Raw genomic sequence first — 23,264 nt, forward strand, 5'->3', positions numbered from 1 at the left:
TATAACTAAAAGTTTGAAAACACACAAATATAAAATCATTGTTCCTATATTTTCATTCTCTAATACATATACCACAATATATTTATCATAAGGAAACAAATAAAAACACATTTTTATTGTTTTTAATTTCAAATACTTTAAAAAAAAATAAACACATTTTCAAAATTTGAAAATCCAAAATAGAACTTATTATTTTCATTCTCAAATTTATTTTTGAAAATAAAAACGTAAAATAATAGCCCTTAAATTAACCATAAAGAATTTTATTAAAGCATAAAATCCAATGAAGACTTGGTTGTATGATATTTAGAGTGGTGAGTCACGTGGGGTATACGTAAATATCCATAAATGAAGGGAAGGCCTTTCTTCGTGCTTCAAAAAGCTACATTGTAATGTACATTCAAAACTCTGACGAAAAGCAAGGGATCTTCACTTCACTAGTTTCCAAAACAAAGAAAAGATCAAAGCTAGATAATTTATGTACATTGAGTACATTACACGTGTAATTTTCCATTTTCTTAAACCAGCTCTAATTGATCACATCTCACTCAACTCAACTCCACTGCTCTCTCTCTCCCATTCCAAATGGATTCTCTTCATCTCCGTACATTAAACCGCCCTTCAACTTTCCTCCATCATCCAAAACCACTCAAATTCGTACACTCTAATTTATTATTCTTCAATCCAAGAATTTCTTCTCCTGTTCATCTTCACCAATCACGCAAACACTTTTCTGGTGTTGTTTGTGGCGTTTCTTCTACTGAAACAAGGTTTGTCAAATGACGGCTTCTCTTGAATTTGTTGGTTTTTATGCAATTGTTGTAAGTTTATGATGTGATTATGTTAACTAGGAAGCATCAGTTTTAAATTGTAATTTTCTTTATGGTCCTGAATTTTATTTCAATGAAATGAATAATATCTACTTTCTTGAAATTGTAAAACTATAAAAATTTGCAACAAATAACTATGGCTTTGAGAATTGGTAATATGAGATGATGAGTTTGGTTAATGTGTGTCAGAGAGGAAGAGAAGAAGAAGATGAAAATGAAATCTAAGTCAGGAAGTGGCAATGTGAGATTAAATGTTAGGTTAGATCATCAAGTTGAATTTGGGGAGAGTGTTGCGATTTTGGGATCGGTTAAAGAATTGGGGTTATGGAAGAAGGCAGTGAAGATGAATTGGAGTGAAAGTGGATGGGTGTGTGACTTGAAACTGAAGGGGGAAGAGAGTATTGAGTATAAGTTCGTGATTGTTTGGGAAGGATAAGAGTATGGTATGGGAAAGCGGTGATAACAGGATCTTGAAACTGCCAGTAGGAGGGAGTTTTGGATAATCTACCACTGGAATGAGACAGGGAGGCTGTGGATCTGTTCCTTTGAGTGTGCAGGAGAATAGGAGGATACCAGAGATGTTGGTGAGATAAAATCTACATAACCGTTTCTGCTGCAGACCCCTTCTGGAGGTGGAGACCATTCCTTTTGTGGGCAATGGCAGGGGAAGCTGCTCATTTATGCGTTCAAATGAGAATTGGAACCGAGAATCAGATAGAAAATGGGACACTTCAAATCTTGAGGGTTTAGCTCTAAAGTTAGTTGAAAATGATCAGAATGCAAGAAACTGGTGGAAAGGTATGCTTTCTGTATCCTGTTTTGCCTGCATTTTTCATCAGAATTGAAAATTTTCAAGACCCCACACACTTAGCTCTTGTATTTGTGATCTGCACTAGTTTATATTATTCATTCTATTCAATTTTCATATTTTGCTCTTTGGGTTGTGTTATCCGCTGTGTTTGCAGGATAGGCAGAGGGAAAAATATGACCTGTTTATCAAATGCATAGCTGTACTTCCAAATTTAAATGTTTCTACCACACTCATAATGATTTAATGGTAAAAGGGCGAAATTGAAGAGAATTACGAGTACACCTAAACGGATAGATGCATCTTGGAAGTGAGGCAGTGATTTGAATGTCATTCTCTTCTCCTCCACATTTCTTGATACTCTCTTTCTCTGTGTTATTACTGCTAGGTGACAGTTTCTGAAAATTTTAAATTGCTGTTTAATATTGATGCTATCTTGCTAATAAAATTCATTGCTTCCATTGATCTATTACGACATTTTAACGAAATGGTTGTTGACTCCCTCCAGAAAAATAGAATGCTTATATACCATTTGTTCAAAGATTTTGCACACTCACTGCAGATTGTTGCTGCTATTGAGCAGCAGAAGTCTGAAACTTTTTGGGACTTGGTTCTACAATGCTTTTTGCCTGGTTGCTCTGTGGCTTCTATGGAGCCACATGCTGGTAACCAGTGTATCCTAATTGTACGTATCTTTCTGAGTTTTGGTCATTCTGGGGAGGAGAAAATTGAGTATGTTGCCATGTATGCATGGTTGTTTGTTTCGTTTTTTTTCCTTTTGTTGGCATATGTGTGTTGGATATTTGATTCATATTGTTTGCCTTGTCCTCCTATGGTTTTATATCTTAGATGCTTTCCTTTTGTATAGTGGATTTCAAAGTTTATGATGGACTAAACTTTTTTACTTAGCAGGAGGAAACTTGTTTTTCAAATGTTTTGTCATTTGCTAATTGGATTGCTTTTCCCTTTTGCATGGTGCAGCAACCAAAAAGTCAGGTAGAATAAAAGAATAACATAAATTAACTTTGTCCTGTCTTTGCTTTGTTGAAAGCTTGAAGTAGTGCGTAGGCTTTTAGATGATAATCTGCAAAGTGGGGACCGGTTGGAGGCTCTCACATACTCTGCTATATATCTGAAGGTTGTGTCTGATACTTTCTGTCTGTTTGTTTCTGGGATTTTATTCACGTATCCTTTCCTTACATATTCTTCTTATACAGTGGATAAACACTGGGCAAATCCCCTGCTTTGAAGATGGAGGTCATCATCGTCCGAATAGGCATGCTGAGATTTCAAGGCTTATATTCCTGAATTGGAACGAATTTCCTGTAGGAAAGATACTTCACCTCAGGTAGTCTCTTGTTTCCTTTGATACAAATGTGAACAACATTAATTTAATTTTCTTTGACCCTGTCTCAAAGGTTTTATACTTCAGTTGTTTTGTGTTTAGTGTAAGATTGAGTTTAGTCATCAGTGTTACAAACTTAAATGATGTGTTTTATCCTCGAATAAAATCATTTTGGCTTCTATCAAAGCTGTAACTTGGTTTACTTTCTCTGCTTTTCTTACTCTAAAGATCAAACATGGTTCATTTTGGTTGTGCAAGGGATTTGAATTCAGCAACTTTGATGAATAATACTAAACCTATGAACTAATTATGCAATCTGATGTTCCATGACATGATTGGAGGAACAAAAGCTAAAAATAAATTAACAAATCGAAACAGATGGTTTTTGCAATTATCCATTAGTGACTACATCATTGCATATAAAATACTTCGTAGGAAGGCTTTTCTATGTAGCATTACTCATTTTTAACATGAGAACACATGCATTTAAATTTGTTAGACAAAGCTGTCATAGGGTCAAATGTATCAGAGACTGAACCAATCTTTACTTTGAACAAGAATTCAATTTTTATTTCCTTAGCTAGTTTCGATGCCGGGTTTTATTTTGATCATCAATCTGGGATATTAATTCTGTTCAACACAGATAAATGAAAAGCTACTGAAAACTTTCTCTTGAAATTAATTGCTGTTTTCCTAATTATGAAGTTATGTGGAGCAAAGTGTTAGCATCTACAGATTCCTTTCCAAATACATTTTTTTTTGCTAGGAAGCTTTGATAGCCTAATTAAGTAATTTATTTTCTTTGGGGCTTACTGTTTTATATCGTGAGAGCTGATTTATATTTTTTGTATAGTTTTTAGAACCCTTCTATAGATTAGGACAGCTTGTACTTTTGTTGGCAAAGTTTCCTTCCTTTTGGATAAATTCTTGTTCCTAGCCAAAAAAGGAAAAGGAAAAAAAAAATCTTTTAAACACTGATCTTTGGATCATAGGATTTTTTACTACATAATTAAAAAACAAAGAATAAGGGAGCAAATTAAAAAATGTGGGATTCTCATATGTTGGAGCTAAGAAAAAGTGAACCAAGTTGTTAAACAAATATCTGAATTATAAGTGTCATTTTTCATCCTCAATTTTAATTATATGTTCATACTTTTTGTCCTAATTGGGTAAAGGAAAAGAATAAAGAAAATTTTTTTTGTGTTATTATTTATCTGTTACAACCTGTTCTGTAGTCATTGCATCTCTTTGTTGTTATTATCCTTATGATATTGTTCCATATGATGTTAGGAGGTGCTTGTTATTCGCAAGATCCATCCGTTTACCATCTTTTAAGCAAGTTTACTGCATCTGTTCCTCTGACTCGATTAGAGACTTGCTCATCGGAATGACATCCCTCATGATCTCAAGGTAATACTTCATGGAGCAGTTTGTTTGTTTGTCTTGTATTTTATTTTCATTGTTATCATTCGGTTTGCTGTAATCAGGTAAGTTGCACTTAATAGATTTCTGAATCATACTGCGGCAAGAAATCAAGCTACAGTACAGAACAAACTTCATCGTAATGCTGGCCCATTTTAGTTGCTACAGAAGCCATGCTTGCAAGAATTACCAAGAACCCTGAGAGTATAGTATGCATTGTGGAGCAATTCAAGATTTTCCATCATGAACTGAAAGATTCTTCAATGCTGGAAGGTTGATTATAACGCTTAAAACACTGGTTCATCTTGACATTTTTTGGTTTATTCTATTTTTATCATACGTCGTGTTTTTTTTTTTTTTTTGTGATTGACCTTCTTTTGCATCATTTCTGTCCTATGTTGTTTAATTTTTTATGCATGGTTTCATCCCGAGGAAGTTGTATCAGGGATATAACTGTTGACATAAATTTGTCTGCAATTTAACGTGTCTTATTTCAACTTTTAAATGAACTACCTCTGGAATTTGAACAGAACTTTTCTGCTAAGCTCCAGAAACTACTGTTTCATGATTCTCTCAATCCGCCTTTCCACTTGGCAATTTTAATATTTATTACATTTCAGTGTGTAATAATTCAGATTATTTTTTATTTATTTATTTTTATTCTGTAGAATCTTAAAATTCTTGTTGATCCTTGGTTCATATTTATGATTTGTTTATTGAGTCTCTTGTGAAATCACAATGAATAACTTTGTTTTAAGTTATCCTAACATTCAGTTTCACCTTGTTTGGTGAGGATGATGTGCTGATTTAATGAAGTAATGACTAATTGTTGGATGAAGGGTTAATGTAGCCACCCAAGTCAATTGGGTATTATTGAGATCAGCTATGATCCTATCATGAAAAAGATTTTTCTTTAAGCAACTTTTATCACAGGCCAACCCTGTTTCCCAATAACTTAGGAAGAACCATAGCAGCTATGGACCAGCCTTAAAGAATTTGAACCAAACTGAGATTGAACTTTTGCAAAACATTATCATGAATTCAAAGTATTAGTTGGCTAATTTTGCGGTTGTCAAAAATTATCCCAAAAGTTAGAAGCATGTGTAACTCACTTATAAATATATATAGGCTTTTAGTGACAATAGCATTTAAACCTTTGATGGGAAGAAGTTAATCCAATATTAGAAGTGTCTATTGAGTGGAACATCTTATAGACTAATTTTAAGTTAATTGAATATGCATCCATTTATGATTTTTTGCTGTTGTAGTCTTGCAGAACAACTGGAATAATTAAGAAATCTTTGGACGCACAAGGAATTTCTGCTCTCACATTGTTTTTGGATTGCAAAAAGGTAGGTCAATGATTTTTATTCTTCGTACATGAATCTGAATTTCTAAAAGATAATTCTTACAACTAGATCTTGATTCGAAAGCTAAACATTATTGCTAACTTTGCACTTGCTTATGAATTTCCAGCTTTACACTAATTTTTGATTGTTTCTAATGGTTATGATTTTTCCATGAATGAGGAAATTTTCCATTTTTCTTGCTTAGACATGAAATTCGGTGGCTTAATGTGCCATTACTACTTCTAAATAATCTGATGGTCAGCTGGACTATGTCAAAGCTTTGAGGTTGCTGGCTAGGTTTTGACTTCTTTTACTTCAGTTTTCTTACTCAGAACCTGAATCCCCTTAATCCACCAATCTACTGTTCATGGAAGACTGTTTGCTACATCCTGGAAGAGCCTGAAAAGTTTGTTTTCTAGCCATATTTTGATCGCAAACCATAACCATCTGTTAGACTCTGAAATGTTGATCTTGCACATATTTTTCTGTTCCTTCAACCTTCTGATAATTATCTAAACGATTGGAACACAACTTTCTGTTACCATTTTATATCAGTTTTGAAAGATTTACATTTTGAATATGAGCCATCTTGTACTAAGAATCATGGATAAGGATGATGAATTCATGTTGCATGAGTTGGATGGATGTTGAATATCTGGTTGTCTTATATCTGGTGTTTATTGAAAGGCAGCTACTAAGTAGTGAAAGATTACACGTTTTTGTTATTATTTGAGTGGTAAGGCTTTGTGAAGATCTTTGTCAGCTAGAGTCTTAATAGTCTTATTTGATTTTTGTTTTTTAGCTTAGACTTTTAGATTATGCTGTTTAAGCATGTTTTTAGATCCTATTTGACCAAAGTGTCTTGTGTTTGAATCTTGTAAATCCCCAAATTCTGTTAATTAGATATGAACAAGTTGAGCTTGTGTTTAGATCCACAACTGTTTTTGTGTGTCGGGATCAGATGAATCCCAACACAAGCTCAAAGGGTGTGTGAGAGTTTGAATATTTTTGCTAACCCTTTACTATTAGCTTCACATATGGGAGTAGTAAATTTTTTAAAAATGTCCACTTCCTTTAATGGTGTAGGGGATAGTACTGTGAGTGACGATTTTTGAGAAAATAGAACTTGTCTTTTTCAAAGATCAAATGCTTGAGTTTTTACATTTATGTTAATTTGAAATTGAGGAGATTGAAGTGTGTTTCATCAATACTGGACTTACATTTGGGCACACCATTCATTAGTGGGGCCATTAACTTACAGCACTCAAATTTTGATGTCATAATCTGATGTTGCAAGTCAATCACAAGAGATGCTTTTCAGTCTGCAATTGTTATTAGTTTTAGCTCTCAACNATTGAGGAGATTGAAGTGTGTTTCATCAATACTGGACTTACATTTGGGCACACCATTCATTAGTGGGGCCATTAACTTACAGCACTCAAATTTTGATGTCATAATCTGATGTTGCAAGTCAATCACAAGAGATGCTTTTCAGTCTGCAATTGTTATTAGTTTTAGCTCTCAACAATTTAGCAAACTGATAAGGAAAAAATGGTATCAGAGCCTAACTTCCCACCCGAGTGCCTGGGTTCGAGCAATGCGGCATTAGACTTCCCATACCTGGAAAGTAAAAAATCCCACTGCTGTGGATCCCGCTGGGGCCCCCATTAGACTTTCTCCTGCAGAGACAGTATTAAATTGGCAATCTCAGAATGCTGTGGCACAGAACTCTTGTCTTCAGCGAATTGAGTCCCAATTAAATACTTGTCTACAAAACCATGAGGATAATCTAGCTGAATTACGTGGACACATAACCTCTCTCCATCATGAAATTCTCTCTTGTATTCAACGAAAAGAGGATTTCTCTCGGCAAGAGCAAGAAATTAATTTTCTCAAAACACAGCTAAGCTCTCTTGAACAAACCCAACAACCAACACCCAGAGAAACTTCATCTGGTCCTTTATGGACCCCACCAGTTGGTCCCTCTTCCATTTTTCACAGTCCACGTGTGACTCAACCACTCCAAAGTACTCCCTTATTCTCCCATGGCTCACCCAATATGTCTGTTTTCTCCCAAGTTGCTCAGGCTTCTAGACAAGCCACCCGACACGTGGCATGGAAGCCTAGATCTCCACCTTCACAGACACCACAAACACCTCCTTTCACCTCTGTTCCTCCTCCTCCAAAGCAACCTAGAACTACAGATCCTCAGGCAGGACCTTCCTCTTCGTCTCAACCAGGTGCCTCCACCCATTTTATGATGTCTTCGGCAGACTCAAACCCTATCACTGATTTCCTTACACATCATACTCTTCAGGATCCCATCCCAATCCAAAATCTCCCCATTCACTACTCTGCTGTTGGCGCAGACTCTAGTTCTTCGGATGAATCAGATGAAAGTTCATCTACTGAATCAGATTCTCCAATCATTTTTATGAACCGGTCTCATCAACCACCACCAGCTCCTCAACCAGAACCTGTTGTTGAAGACCCACCTGACCCAATGGATACCACTGAACCCCCATACACACCGTACACACCTCTTTATCCCCAATATATTCCACCCTCCTCTGGTCCCTGGTTCAATTTAGATGATCACCATCCCTCTAAATGGCGCATGAAAATCCATGAGATATACACTTGGGCTCAAACTGAACTTATCAAGCCCAATGCCACATTGCTTAATGTTTTTGAAGCTATTCTCGCCAGATTTATGGGAATCCTCAAATAGTGGTGGAATAATCTTGGCCCATATAGACAACGGCAAGTCATTGAGGTCCAATCTCTTGAACAATTTATTGGGTTCATACTCAAAGAATTTATTGGGGACAGTCAAAATCGGATTGATCAGTTGCGTGAAGAATTTTTTAAATTGAAGTGTTGCTCTTTTAACCGCAAAGACCTGCAGACCCATTTCCAACGGGCCTCTCTTCGGTTTTATGAAATTGGCGGTCCAGATGATCCAAATATTAAGCAAGCCTATCTAAGCTCTATTCCTGACTCTCTTTCCCAAGAGACACAACATTTAATAGAGCAGCATGGACTTACTTTGGAAAGTGTTACTTTTGGCCACCTTGGCCAACTTATTGAAAAAGCCCTCCAAGGTCTCTGTAACAAATGGAACTTCATGCACCAGTTTAAACAAACTGGTCAAAAGATTGAAAAGTCGTGCTACCGGCCAGATCTCATTCTCAAATGTTCCCCTAAAAGCTCTTCTTGCCATTGTCCTACCAAAAAGAAAAAACACTTCCGAAAATTCAAACAGAAACAGTCCTTTTTTAAGGACCACCCACCTTTTCGGAAAAAACCCAAACACCGGTTCAAAACAAAAAGACGAGCCTATTTTCAGAAAAAGCAATCTGGTTCCCCTAAAACCCGTCGCTGTTACTTCTGTAAGCAACCTGGCCACTTCGCCAAAAACTGCCCCAAAAAACAGAAGCTGGCACACCAACTCATTGCCACAGATCCTGCTCTTGATCAACATGATCTCGAATCATTATATTCTGAGACAGAAGAACAGACTCCTGCTACAGTTTTTGCTGTTGATCTTTTTTCCATCCCACCTGTAATGGATGACGATTCTTCTTCTCTGGATGAATATTCCAGTAGCAGTTCCTTCCAATTTGGTTATTTTCCCATGAACTTGTCGGTCCAAGTCCCCATGGTCGAGCTCACACTCTACTTAAACTCCAAGTTTGACCGACCAATCAAGGTCATGGCTCTTTTTGATACTGGTGCCACGTCAACCATACTTAACCCTGATGTCCTTCCTACTGAATATTGGCATCCACATATTCGTTGGTTCACTGCTGCTAATGGAGAACATTTTTCTACCAACCTTATCAGTAAATCAATTCTGATCTAGTTTTTCCCTAACCTTATCCTTACCCATGAATGCCTTGGATCCCACCATCCTCACAAAGACATGGTTGTTGGATGGGACCTTCTCAGTCAACTCCTTAAATCCAAATTTACTTTTACCCCCCAAGGCCTTAAACACAAGTCCTATTTCCAACCATATAAACAGCCCCAAAACTATTTCACTACTTTATCTATCCCCTCTCCTTTCTCCACAGATATTACCAAACAACTGGTTTCAGAATGTTCGGCTGACTCCCATACGGAATTCCTCACTAAATGTTCTCATTCTTTGCGGCTTAACCCTGACTTTTTTGCAAGTCTTCCTTTCAAGAAAAACGAAGACATCAACCCTACTAAAGCCACTCATCCTGGTATGAATCCTGAACATTTAGCTTTGGCCCAACAAGAATTAGCCCAACTTTTATATACACCTTATTACCCATATCCACCCACCATCAATTCCTGTAATATGCATGATGAACCCATTTTCAGATCAACCCCCCGAAGTTCCAGCACTCCTTGAAAATAATACTCTGGAACAACACCTTTCCAACCTTACATCACAATACCAGCTTCAATCTATTCAAGCTACAGGACTCCAAACCCTTGGTGGCCTGCATTACCACCCTCATTACCCCTTCCTCACCCTTTTCCAAATATCTGACCCACATATGTTTTCCACCCACCTTTTATACCTCCTGTGGTGTCTCCTTTACAAACATATTCTAGCCATCGAATTCCCCATACAAAACATGGCTTCGTACTTCCAATCATACATTCCCTTCCAACATCCCGACAGTTTTCCTAAATATCTGTTCCATACCTTTCTTGAATGGTTTCACCCCCTTTCCTATTGGAAATCTCTTTTCCAAAGGAAACAGACTCTCTGCACCAAGATCAACCTTCCAACCTCCCATATCATCTTCACTTTTCAACGAGTTCCATACATGACTACTGAGCTCATTCATCTTGGCACCCTCAAAGAATATAGTCTTCACACATTCTCTCTCCATACAGACTGGTCCTTCCACCTTCCTCAACTTAAACACTTTCAAACCCACATGTGCCACATAAACAAATATATCCCTCCATCTCTTTGGCCCAGACATGATCCCACAGAACCACCCTGGGATACCCTTCCACATGACTACTGTCAAACCTTTATCCAGGCCATCCATCAACACGCAAATTCCCGAGCAGGTTCTTCCTCCAGCATCAGACCTAAAGTCAAAGACACAGTGCCTGTTCACCAATTCACCCAACTCATTAACCACAGCCCTCCCCAAACACTTTACCCATTAACCTATGATCCAAACCTTGCTGTTACCATTCCTGGCATCCAAACTGGTGACCGCATATTTGTTGAAGCTAACTTTTTATGCTGTTTATTGCAATATGTTGAGATGATTATTTCTTTTATCTGTAAATAAATTCATCAGCAATTACATAGATTTTGGATCTATCACATTTGTGATTTAGAGACGGAACATTTTCCTGTTTCCTGTTATAGTATTTTGTGGTGCTTGATAATATTTTTACTTTTAGTCCTTCTGTATTTGCATCAAATGATATGAAGCATATGTGTTACAGAATTTGGACAGCTTGGAAGAATCAAGTAATATATGAGTTAATTAAAACCATGCGATCTTTAAATGCTTTGAGAGCAACAATTGTAAGGTCTTGAAAGCGGGCTAAGGAATGAGCTCCTGATGCGGCAAATGGCAAGGCGCCAAAAGGTGGAGTTGTTTTGTCTGACTTTCTCCAGCATGTGCTTCACATCAATGTCCACTAACAATTCCTGTTTGTTCATTTATCTTTTGTTGGTGGGTCTTGTTACAGTGGCGTCTTTGTGAGATTGGCCTTGAGGACTACTCTTTCGTTCTTTTCAGTAGGTATGTATGATTCCTTGAACATCTTTGAGACAGTTTCTGGTGGTATCTGCATTATTACATAAACAAAAGCTTAAGCTTACAGTTTGGTGCTAATAAGTCTAATAAATCCTATGAAAAGGATCTTCATTGAATTTAAAACATCACATAGGCCAATACTGTAACTAGAAAAGACCAGTAAGCACCACATGCAAAGACCAATAGGCAACAGCAACGAAGTGGGACTTATGCTTTGCTGCCAGCACAATACAACTGTCTTTGAAGATATAAAATTGCAACCACATTTCCAGAATGAAACTAAACTAAACTGAAATGAAACATATATTTTCCAGTGCAATAGCTAGTAATTATTTGTGAATGTTATAAATTTGTCCAGTATCTTGTATATCTTATGTTATAATTCTTGCAGTAAATTCTTTTAGACTTCCCTGAAATTTGACTTTTATAAAAGCAGATTCCTGTTTGAAAAAGGTAGACCTTCCCCTGCTGAGGAGTTTTCGTTTAAACTTCTGGGAAGATCTTTCATGTATTGGCAGAGGTTTATGATGGTTTCCAAATTCAGGGATGGTTCCTGCCTCTTTTTTCGAACTAGTGGGGTCAATTGTAATTAAATCAAACCGAGGAGGGCCATAAACATTCCCTAATTTTGTGTATTATTCCACAAATTGGTCAAGTAGCCATTATTCCAAATGCTTAAATTTATAGGGCAAAGCCCCACAGGTACTTAATCTAATCATTTTCATGCCTGAATTTAATTATGCAATTGTTACATGAATCTGAAATGCATGCACAAAAAAAAAAAAAAAAAAAAAAAAAAAAAAAAAGCAAGAAAATGAATTTAATTAGGCAATTATTATAGATCAAAATGCTACTTGACCTGCTTTATACTATATATGTAATTAATAGAATGGGGATTCAAAAAAGATTTCTTGGTCAACTTGGCTGTGACATCATGTGGAATAATTATTCTTCCCAAATGCTGAAGTTATAGGAAATGACCCAATAAGAGCCCTAAACTCAAAAAAGTATGATTTCAATATGAATTATTTCAAATGGTTTAGCAGCCGACCAAATGGACAGCTAAATGTGAAAACATGACTGTTTGAAAACAGGGACTTTCTTTTGTCCCATTTTACTGTTTTAGTTTAGGGATTAATGCATTTTTGTTTTTGAATGTAGATTCCTGAATGCAGTAGAAGCTAAAGGAGGAGCTCACTGGCTTGCTGAGAATGTGGAATCAAAAAATGTAAGCTCTTGGAATGACGCACTTGGTGTCCTAGTTGTTGGTGTTAGTCAGCTAGGTTTATCTGGTTGGAGGCCAGAAGAATGTTCTGCTATTAGGAATGAACTCCTTGCCTGGCAAGAGACAGGTCTTTCTGTGAAGGAAGGTATGTAATTCATCTTTTTGACTGCAAACGTTCAAAATACATGATCAATTACAAAACCATGCATCAGCATTTCTTTATGTCCATGGTTTCTTTCTGTTTGTGAAGGGAGTGAAGATGGCAAAATAATTTGGCTATTAAGGCTTAAAGCTACCCTTGACAGAGCAAGAAGACTTACAGAGGAGTATTCGGAAGTACTTCTTCAAATATTTCCACCAAAAGTGGAGGTATAGTTGATCCTTCCATTCATCCGTTTTTCTTTTTCTTTTTTCCTTATTTTTGTTTTCTTCTGCGCTGTGCAATACAGTTTTTATACTATCATGGTATGTCATCAAACAATAATATCTATTAGCTTTTACTTTTTTTTCTTTTTTGCTTTGTGCAAAGGTCAATTGACTACTTTTAGAGCACATGCTAATTTACTATGTTTTAATTTAAAAGGTTTGTGGTACTAAAAGGGATTCCCTGGCTGTTTCAGATTCTAGGAAAAGCTTTTGGAATTCCTGAGAATAGTGTAAGGACGTACACTGAAGCTGAGATTCGAGCTGGGTATGCTTTAATTCAAAAAAATGTCAATCCTATGTCCTTTTGTGAATATAAATTGCAGTGGGACTTTCTTATGTTGCTTAGACTCTTTTGATTAATCCTTTAGATAATGAGTTATATCTAACTTTCAAATGGAAAATTTTATCTGCAGGATAATTTTTCAGGTTTCAAAGCTCTGCACTGTTCTTCTGAAATCTGTTAGAACTGCACTTGGTTCTCAGGGTTGGGATGTTCTTGTTCCAGGAACCGCTGNAATCACAGCAAAGTGCATGAGTAAGGGTCGATCCCACAAAGACTAAAAGTGCTCTCATGATCCTAGAAACTATGTCTTGGTGAAAGTAACAAGAATTGAAATAAAGAAAACATAAAAACGACATTAAAGTATACCTAAATCTAGCTATATGCAAAGGGTCCTAGGGCTCTAATTGTTGGGATTCATGCATTTTGGACATGGAAATAGTGTAAAAATAATGAACAAGATGATGGATGCAAGGTAGAACACAAACATAACATACAAGCCCAAAAAATTTTAAGGTAAGGATGAAATATTACCTACTCCTTTGCTATTCAACATTTGAATTTTCTTTCTTAGAGTCTTAGTTCTTCAACTGAACTTGAAGAATCTCGAAATGTGATCCACACAAGCCAAGGAAGAGAGAGCCAAGAGAGTGAGAGGGAAAATTAGAGAGTGATTTTGTTTCAATTGTTTCAATTGAATGAAAATGGTATAACACTTGGTTTATATACCATGGGCACAAAGTGTAATTTTAAATTGTCTTGGGAAGTCTTCAAACAATTTAAAATTAATTTGGAAAAGAGCATTTATGTCAAGTCCTTGGTTTTATGGTTAGTTTATAATTAGCCCAAATTTCAATCCTATTAAATATTCTAACTGTTTAGAATAAAACCAATGCACTTTTGTCCCCATTATTGAATCCGATTCAGTAATAATATTTAATAAATCCTTATTACCCTTAGTTAGTGTTAGCTATCTATGGATAATTATTGCTCACAATACATTAAGTCGGATGCAACCGTTTACGTCCGAACATCATGAATCCAATTAATGATATGCATTACTCTCTCTTCTTGAGCTTGGTTTTATGTGTGACCATTTTGGTTCACTATGATCTAGCTGTGGGCCCATGATAAGTNATGCTAGGTTGCTAAATTAAATGATTGCAAATTCATATAGATGTTACATTTGTGCAAGTATTAGTAGTTCTCTAAAAGAATTTTTATGGTTATGGTCATGTTACATATATTTCTTGTTAATTCTATTTCCTGTCTTCGATACTTTTTTGATGTTCGACTTCCACACAATTTGAGATATTTAAAATGTTAATTTTGGAATTTATCAAAAAATAAATAAAGTAAAAAATGAAAGCAAGTAAAAACATTAAGGAGGTTCGGAACGTAACTTGGTACAATGCTTGCACTTTTTGGATTAGATAAAATTTTGCAACATTGAAATGAAGAAAGGAGAGGAGTAGGTTTGTGTTTGTACGTGTGTTACAAATTAGGTTTGTGTGTGTACACACGTATTACTGTATGACAATATATTGTTAGGAAAGGACAAAATTTTATTACTTAGAGAAGAAGTTATATATGAGTGGCTATGTTGGCCCCATTATCAAGTTAAAGAAGCCCCAATTTCTAATATTTTTATATTTACGAATTTTTTTTTTTTAATTTATATTACTAAATTTACTATTAATTTCTTCTTACCTATAAACATTTTTGACACCCCTCTTTGATACGTTAGTTTTGTATACTCTCATTCAATCCCTACTTCAGTAAAATGCCTTTGAGAACTAAAAATGTAGTTGTTTTAGTTAGAAAGATGTTTTGTGATGAGAGATATTCTGTTACCAACAATATAAAATTTTAAGCTCGTAATGCTTCTCAATGTATTTATTTTAATTTAATTTATATATTTAGTTTTGTCATCGATCCCCAAAATATCTCAATTTCTAGGCTTATATTTTCAATAAATTTTCTTGAAAGGCTACAACTGTCCATTTAGACACAAAAAAGAGTTAATTTCTATAATATGAGTAAATTATTTCTGATATATATATATAAGCTTTAATTTCCTTTCAACATTCAAATTGAATACATGAGATTTTGATTTGGGAAGAACATGATAGTGCAGGGCAAATAGCTTGAGTGAAGATTATAAAGAAAAAATTGAATGAAGGTAATCATGGAATTTTGGGGTGTTTTGAAAACAAATAGTATTTTAAAACTTTTTAAAAGGGATGTCTTTAGTTTGATTTTGTGGGCCAATAGAATTACCATGTGAAGTATTAAATTACTTTTTATGTTCTATGAAGTGAGGGAGGAGTGGAAGATCCTTCCAGTCCTCTCAAATGAGCTCTTTCTCAGAGCCTAAATATTTTTTCCCAGTCAAAAATCAGATAAAAAAACCAATCATAGTGCTTCTTGCTGATGGTGCTACAAGTCCATTGTTATTCCATTCTTCTTCTGGACGTAAGAAGGGAAAAAAAAAAAAAGTTTAAGACAGACCCACATTAATTAAATATAGTTGACTAGCTAGCATAATAAGTGTGGTCCTTTATGTTTTTAGGATCAACTCTTGTAGGTTATCCCCCTCTCATACTTTTTGGCCCTTTTTTTCCAATTCTTTTCTTATATTTTTTAGTTTTTACTTCAATATTATTTTGGCCTCCTTTTACTTCAGGTTAGAGAATCATCCCAGGATTGCTGCCCAAATCTGTAGAAGGACCTATTGTTCTTGTAGTCAACAAAGCTGATGGAGATGAAGAGGTCTCAATCGTTATAAACTTATATTTCTTACCTTCTGTATTTTAGATTCAAATCTGTATAGCATAAAGTACATATGAATTTAACAGTTATATATTTTGTTGGCAGGTGACGGCTACTGGTAGTACCATACTGGGTGTTATACTTCTGCAGGAGCACCTCACTTATCCCACCTTGGTGTTAGGGCCGGCAAGTAAGTTCCTTTTCCTTTGAATTAATAGGAACTAATGTCGCTGTAGAAACTCCAAAAATTGATACTCTAAATTATCTTTGCAGGAGAAGGTTGTTTTTGTGACATGTGAAGATGATATAAGATTGCTGACATAAAAAAATTTGCTGGAAAATATGTGAGGTGATTTTATCTGTTATTTCCTTATCTTGTGCTAAATTTAGTTTGTAACTTTTTCTTTTAGATTTTCAAAAGCTTTTTCTCATTGATGATGTTTTGATGCTTTTATTTGTTTGTCTTTCAGATTGGAGGCATCTCAACAGGTGTAACATTACCATCTTCACCAGTGATAGCGGAACAATTCTGTTTTGAAAAATCTTTCTGGTACTGGTTTGTCTACTACTGAAGCCCTAGTGCTGATGTCACATCTTTGTCTGCTATTAGTGCCCTTTCATCGAGTCATGTACGATTGTGCTTTCCTATCTCTTCATTGTAGTTTGGCATACTGACAATTGTGATCATCAAATTGATAAGAAGTTTTGTGTTCATCCAGGGTGGTTCTCTAGGAGTTTTACACTTGCAGATGCAGATGCTGTAAATTCTGCAAAGGCTGCAGCATGTGGTTGTTTGCTTCCTTGGCGGCAGATCTGATAGGGTAATTTTGGGTTTCTTCAAGGAAATCTTATGCTTGGATATTTATGATTTCAACTGGCCACATAAGGACTTATAATTTGTTCCCTTTCAAGTATTTTTAATTTACTGAAGCATTGCCACTTTTCTTTTCTTTTCTTAGCAATTTGATACATTTCCCACTTTCTTTTCTTTTCTTAGCAATTGATCATTGCCTTTAGTTAGCATTTTGTTCATTACTTTGTCAATAGTTATAAATTGCTTGTGGCTAGATAATCTATTTAACTTTAATAGTCCCCAAGTAAAATTTTCTCTTATTTAAAGTTAAATATCCAAATTTTGATATTATTGAGTAAGCAGGATATTGATTTTTGTAAACTATTTTTTTTTTTTTTTTTTTTTTTTTTCAGAAATATTTGGAATTTTGAAAACAGATATTAAAATGAAAATTGTTGTTTGCAAGATCCTAGTGTCTTGTGTTACGAAAGGATGACCTCAACCAGTTAATATATACTAAATATTGGGCAATTGATTTTTTATTTTAATTTTTTTGTTTCTTTAATTACTAAAAAAGTAGAATTGGTTAAGGTTAATTGTTTGGTACCTTCTTACCACAAATATACAGTTTATTTTTATCTTTAAACATTTTTTTATATGACTCTTGCATCAAGCATCAAAATATAAATTGTTTGCACATTACATGGTTAAAAAAATGAACCAACTTGAGCATCCCAGCATATTTCAACAACGAAACCCAAGTGTCTGATCTATATGTGAGATCATCTTTTGTGATACTGTCTGTTCACAAAATCTATGCCATCATTGTCTGGATAAAACAGGCTTGTTACTGTTGAATGCGCACTTTTAGACCTCCCATACAAAGGTCTATAAATCCAGGGCAAAGGAGGAATAGGAATAAAGAGGTGTTGGTGTGAGTTTGTTTCAGGGGTTGAGGTGTGCAATAAAAGCGGTTAGGATTGTGGAGTCTGTTATGAGTCTGGACAGGTGGCTGGACAGGTGGCTGTCAATTCTGTTACAAAGAGAATAACTAGCTTATAAAGGGAGAGAGTGTGGAGAGTAGGATATCAAGTTTATTTCTGGAAATTGGGTGGAGGTCCCCAGCTCCTCAATTGCTGGAGCTACTGTTTTTTCCAATTGCATTTGTTCTGTTCTTTCATTCAGTATCCATTAATACAATCTGTCATTAGTTATTCTTGTGCCTATTGCCATGTGGTATGTGTGTGTTGGTTGCCGTGAGTTTCTGTGTTGCAGGAGGGTTCCAACACGCACTTAATAAAAAGTTTGTTTATCCTTTTATTCCTTCTTCAAGACATTGAATTTGGTTATAATCTATCTTCACCTTCAGATGAAGGCTTCTAAATCCATCATCATAAATCATGCCAACATGACATCCTTATCCTCACATCAACATTTGAAAATATGCTAAGCTTAACTGTCTCATAAACATGATGTTCAGGCAATCTTTATTTTTTTCTTACTTGTGCTTGTTAAGTATAGGTTGGTATCCATCATAGTTGCTTAGAACTGCAATATTTCAAGCATTTGTCCTGACAGACCTGAATTTCCTTTAATTTTACAAAAAAGTAAGTACTGAATGAATTCAAGACTCTCTAAAGGGTAAAAGAAGCTTATTTTCTAAATTTATGTGTGACTGTCTATGTCTTTTAAACTTATGCTATAGGAAAAACTTTTGACATATTAAGGGCATATTTCCTGTTCCTGATGTACATGTAATTTTGAGTGCTAAATTTTAATTAATTTTGTGGTGTTGTTTTCTTGATGGCAGTTTATAATGAACAGGGGGTGCCAGCTTCATTTTGTGTCCCTGCAGGATTAGTTATACCTTTTGGCTCTATGGAATTAGCTCTAGAACAAAGCAAATCAATGGAAAAATTCATGTCTCTTCTAGAAAGAATAGAAACAGCAGAGGGATGGAGGTAACTTGACAACTATGTTGTGAACTTCAGGATATAATAGTTCTCTACAGCCCCCTAAGACACCGTGGAAAGCATTGAAGAATATTTCCAAGTGATGCTCGTTTAATTGTCCTTCAAGTGCCAATGTTGAGGATTTGGCTGGAATGTCAGCTGCTGGACTATATGATTCATCCCAAATGTTAGCCCTTCAATCCGACAGTATTTGCAAATGCCATTCTCGAGTCTGGGCTTCACTTTACACTCGCAGACAGTTTTAAGTCTTCGAGCTGCTGGTGTACTTCAGAAGGAGGCTGCGATGGCTATTCTGGTGCAAGAAATGCTTTCCCTGAACTTTCATTTGTGCTCCACACCTCAGCCCAACAGACTCTGACAATAGTTCTGTAGAGGCTGAGATTGCCCCTGGGCTTGGTGAAACCCAGCTTCAGGTACTCGAGGCCCACCTTGGCGATGTCTTCTGGGAAGTTTGATGGGCAGGTAAGAACATTGGCATTTGCCAATTTCAGTGAGGAGCTGCTGGTATCTCGTGCAGGTTCTGCTGATGGAGAAGTTATTCATTTGACAGTAGATTATAGCGAGAAACCATTGACAACTGAACCAATTTTCGTCAGCAGCTTGGTCAGCGCCTGTCTTCGGTTGGTTTTTTTCTCGAGAGGAAGTTTGGTGTCCACAGTGTGGAAGGATGCCTGGTTGGCAAGAATCTACATAGTCCAGACACGGCCACAACCCCACTAAGCTCCTCCGTTGGTCTGCTCCTTTGAAAGATGGCAATTATATGCAGCAGCTGTGGTTTGATTGTGACAGAGTAATAAAGCACATCCTTCGCACGGTTTTACTTTTGCAGAAAGTTTGGAGCCAAGTTGTAAATGTTTCTATACTTCAGAAAAGAAAGTGGGCTGTATATATATTTTCTAATTTTTGGCACATAAGAGCATCCTGGGCCCCGTTGGTTGATAGCAGCCAACTAATATTAAAAAGGTCCTTGAATCTTTATGTAATTTTGCTCATTTTGACAAATCCAAATTTCATATTTTGATTTTGAGTCAGGAAATTTTGATCTTGAATGTTGAAATATTAAAATTCTTTCCGCTCTCAGAGTGATAAAGCACTTACTGAATGAAACGAGTAAAACCTATTAGCACCTCTACAATGCAGGCAATTATTATAATTTAATCAAATATAAGGGAGAGCGACATTTTCCCACCATGGTTTGGCGAAACACTTTCCGCCGATGAAGTTTCAAATGACACTTCTCACCCACTGTTATGTTCTTAGGAAATTCCATATTGAAAAATGGTAGAATGGTCAATTTACATGAAGCCTTAGAAATCAAAACGTAAAAATTAAAATCTCAGTCTCTGTAGCTTTCCCTTTCCCTTCCTTTCACTTCTCTCTTTTCCTTTTCTTTTTATTTTTTTTATTATTATTTTTTTTATTCTTATCCTTTCTTCGCCATCATCTCTCCTTTTACGTTGGAGGTTGTGATGTCGGTGTAACCTGCAACCCTTTCTTTTCGTGCACATTTTTCTTTGGATCTTATGGTCTATGGGTTTGTGATTTTTGTGGATTTTCAGTGGTTGGAGGATTTGAGGATTCTTCTTGAAAAGGGTGTTTTGCATTTGTTGGATTTAATGTGTGCGGATTTGTGAAAAGGACGTATATGATTTAATTGTTAAATTTTAGCAGAGATCAAAAAACTTCAATGGGTTTGCTGGATGTTGTGTTGTTTGGGTTTCTGAATTTTTTTTATATGAATTTCACTTGAATAATACAGTTAATTTAGTTTGACAGTTATGTTGTATATAAATTTTTGTTATTTTTAGTTAAATTCCTACCAAAATATTGATTAGCACTTTGACAGATACAAAGTTTAATCCTTTGCAAGTGCCCGAGTTGCAATCCAGCAAAGTGCATGAGTAAGGTCGATCCCACAAGACTAAAGTGCTCTCATGATCCTAGAAACTATGTCTTGGTGAAAGTACACAGAATTGAAATAAAGAAAACAAAAACGACATTAAAGTATACCTAAATCTAGCTATATGCAAAGGGTCTAGGGCTCTAATTGTTGGGATTCATGCATTTTGGACATGGAAATATTGTAAAAATAATGAACAAGATGATGGTAGAGACACAAACATAACATACAAGCCCAAAAAATTTTAAGGTAAGGATGAAATATTACCTACTCCTTTGCTATTCAAATTTGAATTTTCTTTCTTGAGTCTTAGTTCTTCAACTAACTTGAAGAATCTCGAAATGTGATCCACACAAGCCAAGGAAGAGAGGCCAAGAGAGTGAGAGGGAAAATTAGAGAGTGATTTTGTTTCAATTGTTTCAATTGAATGAAATGGTATAACACTGGTTTATATACCATGGCAAAAGTGTAATTTTAATTGTCTTGGGAAGTCTTCAAACAATTTAAAATTAATTTGGAAAAGAGCATTTATGTCAAGTCCTTGGTTTTATATGGTTAGTTTATAATTAGCCCAATTTCAATCCTATTAATATTCTAAATGTTCAGAATAAAACCAATGCACTTTTGTCCCCTTATTAATCCGATTCAGTAAAATATTTAATAAATCCTTATTACCTTGTTAGTGTTAGCTATCTATGGATAATATTGTCTACAATACATTAAGTGGATGCAACCGTTTACGTCCGAACATCATAATCCAATTAATGATATGCATTACTCTCTCTTCTTGAGCTTGGTTTTAGTGTGACCATTTTGGTTCCTATGATCTAGCTGTGGGCCCATGTAAGTGCTTGAAAATACTTAACTTAGTGGTTTATAGGTATCATTTGTTGGAAATTAAGATTAATTCGCATGAATTAACTTAATTGTTTCATAAATGCACTTTTAGGGATCACGGTATTTTTGTTGTGTTTTCAAGGAATGAGGCTCAAATTATATTTGGATGAGAATGATGTTGGCGAGAGAATTTATGAGACCGGAAACAAATGGATTGAGAATCGGAGTTGAATTGAAGAGTTATGGAAGTTGAAGTAAAGAGAAGATTCTAGATTACGTTCCAGCTTGAGATGCCTCGGTATTTTGAGAATATCTTGAATTGTAGAACTGGATTAACGATTCTTAGACCGTTGGAAATATTTTTCAAAGGCTTACATTTCATATGTTTACCACTTTTCGAAATTCCGTCTTTATCGAGTTCAAAATCACCATCTTGAAGAATAGGGGAATGATGCGGGAAGAAGACTTAGCTACTGCCGCCACTTTTCCAGTAGCTACTGTGCTGCATATAGTGCCGCAGCACAGTCACAACGCTGGAACTTTTCTTTCGTTTTTGACTAAGAAAATAGGGTTTTAGAGTCCTAACTAACTAGAATTAAGAAAACAAACCCTAACCCTTGTGGGATATATATAAAATCTTTTAGCATTATTTGGGAGAATTCTTTTAGAGATAAAAAAAGGAGAACAAAGATATCAAGAACTAAGAAAAGGGAGATTAAGAAGGCTGGATAAGAAGAATTGGAGGAGTCATCATCAACTTCATTAATCCACCCATTTCACTAAGTTTTTCTTCTTCTTGTTATTATTATTTGTTATGAATAATACAATATTATCTCATATTTATTCATGAAGAACTAATTCTTTTGTGATTAAGTTGATTTCAAAACCAGACATGTCTTGTGATTAATAAAATCTGCATCTATTTATCTTTTGATCCCTCTTGGTTATGTGATTATTTCTCTATGAATATGTTTAGATAGATTTGTCTAATTGTTTAAGTGCGCAATTCAATAGTTAGGATTATTTATTAATGCCAATTTAGGTTGTTTAGTACAAAATCGCTTTTTAACCTAAATGACTAGTGGTAAGTGTATGCCTGCATACATGGGGGTAATCACTCAAGATAACTAAACCGACCGTATGAGTTTAGCCTTGATTCAGTAGGTCTCTCTCGTAACTTAATGCTTTTATTTACTTTGAATCTAAGATTGTATCCTAGGTTATCATAAATAGGGAATTAGGTTTGACCGTGTCTAATCCAACGACTCAGTAGAGAGTAGAACTTATCAACGTTTGGTATTTTCTGGCGATGTGATATAGGGTAAAAGTTAAAAGTGTTTTTATTATATATTCATGTCTAGTTGTGTGAATAAACCTTCCTCCAGTTTCTCTTATTTATCTCTTTCGTGATTGTCTGCTTGTTTTATTTTGTTTGATTTTAGTTTGATAGTTTTTTGTTCAATTTCTATAATTCAATGCAAACCCTATTTGAAGTAGATAATTAATTGAGTTCACAAATCCTCTGCGGGAAAGACC

General features: G+C 35.4%; 1 protein-coding gene across 1 annotated transcript in view; it reads left to right on the forward strand.

Moving 5' to 3' along the window:
- The first annotated feature begins 394 nt into the window (after nucleotides 1-394).
- Nucleotides 395-23,264, forward strand: part of LOC116129119 (phosphoglucan, water dikinase, chloroplastic) — a 30,432-nt gene continuing 7,562 nt past the window's right edge. Inside the window, 35 exon segments of the mRNA XM_031414879.1 lie at nucleotides 395-770; nucleotides 1,020-1,254; nucleotides 1,256-1,325; nucleotides 1,328-1,499; nucleotides 1,501-1,625; nucleotides 2,685-2,776; nucleotides 2,856-2,940; nucleotides 2,943-2,986; nucleotides 4,274-4,304; nucleotides 4,307-4,355; nucleotides 4,357-4,415; nucleotides 4,521-4,556; nucleotides 4,559-4,657; nucleotides 4,660-4,703; nucleotides 5,701-5,757; nucleotides 11,206-11,237; nucleotides 11,239-11,292; nucleotides 11,294-11,351; nucleotides 11,455-11,507; nucleotides 12,684-12,892; nucleotides 12,998-13,116; nucleotides 13,368-13,438; nucleotides 13,587-13,708; nucleotides 16,026-16,036; nucleotides 16,145-16,225; nucleotides 16,331-16,376; nucleotides 16,379-16,419; nucleotides 16,502-16,529; nucleotides 16,532-16,574; nucleotides 16,696-16,714; nucleotides 16,836-17,013; nucleotides 18,829-18,979; nucleotides 19,098-19,229; nucleotides 19,335-19,404; nucleotides 19,454-19,594. Of these exon segments, the coding sequence (XP_031270739.1) occupies nucleotides 586-770; nucleotides 1,020-1,254; nucleotides 1,256-1,325; nucleotides 1,328-1,499; nucleotides 1,501-1,625; nucleotides 2,685-2,776; nucleotides 2,856-2,940; nucleotides 2,943-2,986; nucleotides 4,274-4,304; nucleotides 4,307-4,355; nucleotides 4,357-4,415; nucleotides 4,521-4,556; nucleotides 4,559-4,657; nucleotides 4,660-4,703; nucleotides 5,701-5,757; nucleotides 11,206-11,237; nucleotides 11,239-11,292; nucleotides 11,294-11,351; nucleotides 11,455-11,507; nucleotides 12,684-12,892; nucleotides 12,998-13,116; nucleotides 13,368-13,438; nucleotides 13,587-13,708; nucleotides 16,026-16,036; nucleotides 16,145-16,225; nucleotides 16,331-16,376; nucleotides 16,379-16,419; nucleotides 16,502-16,529; nucleotides 16,532-16,574; nucleotides 16,696-16,714; nucleotides 16,836-17,013; nucleotides 18,829-18,979; nucleotides 19,098-19,229; nucleotides 19,335-19,404; nucleotides 19,454-19,594 (3,042 nt within the window). The 5' untranslated portion in view covers nucleotides 395-585.

This window comes from Pistacia vera, unplaced genomic scaffold, assembly GCF_008641045.1.
Source record: "Pistacia vera cultivar Batoury unplaced genomic scaffold, PisVer_v2 Contig1057, whole genome shotgun sequence".
Classification (NCBI taxonomy): Eukaryota; Viridiplantae; Streptophyta; class Magnoliopsida; order Sapindales; family Anacardiaceae; genus Pistacia; species Pistacia vera.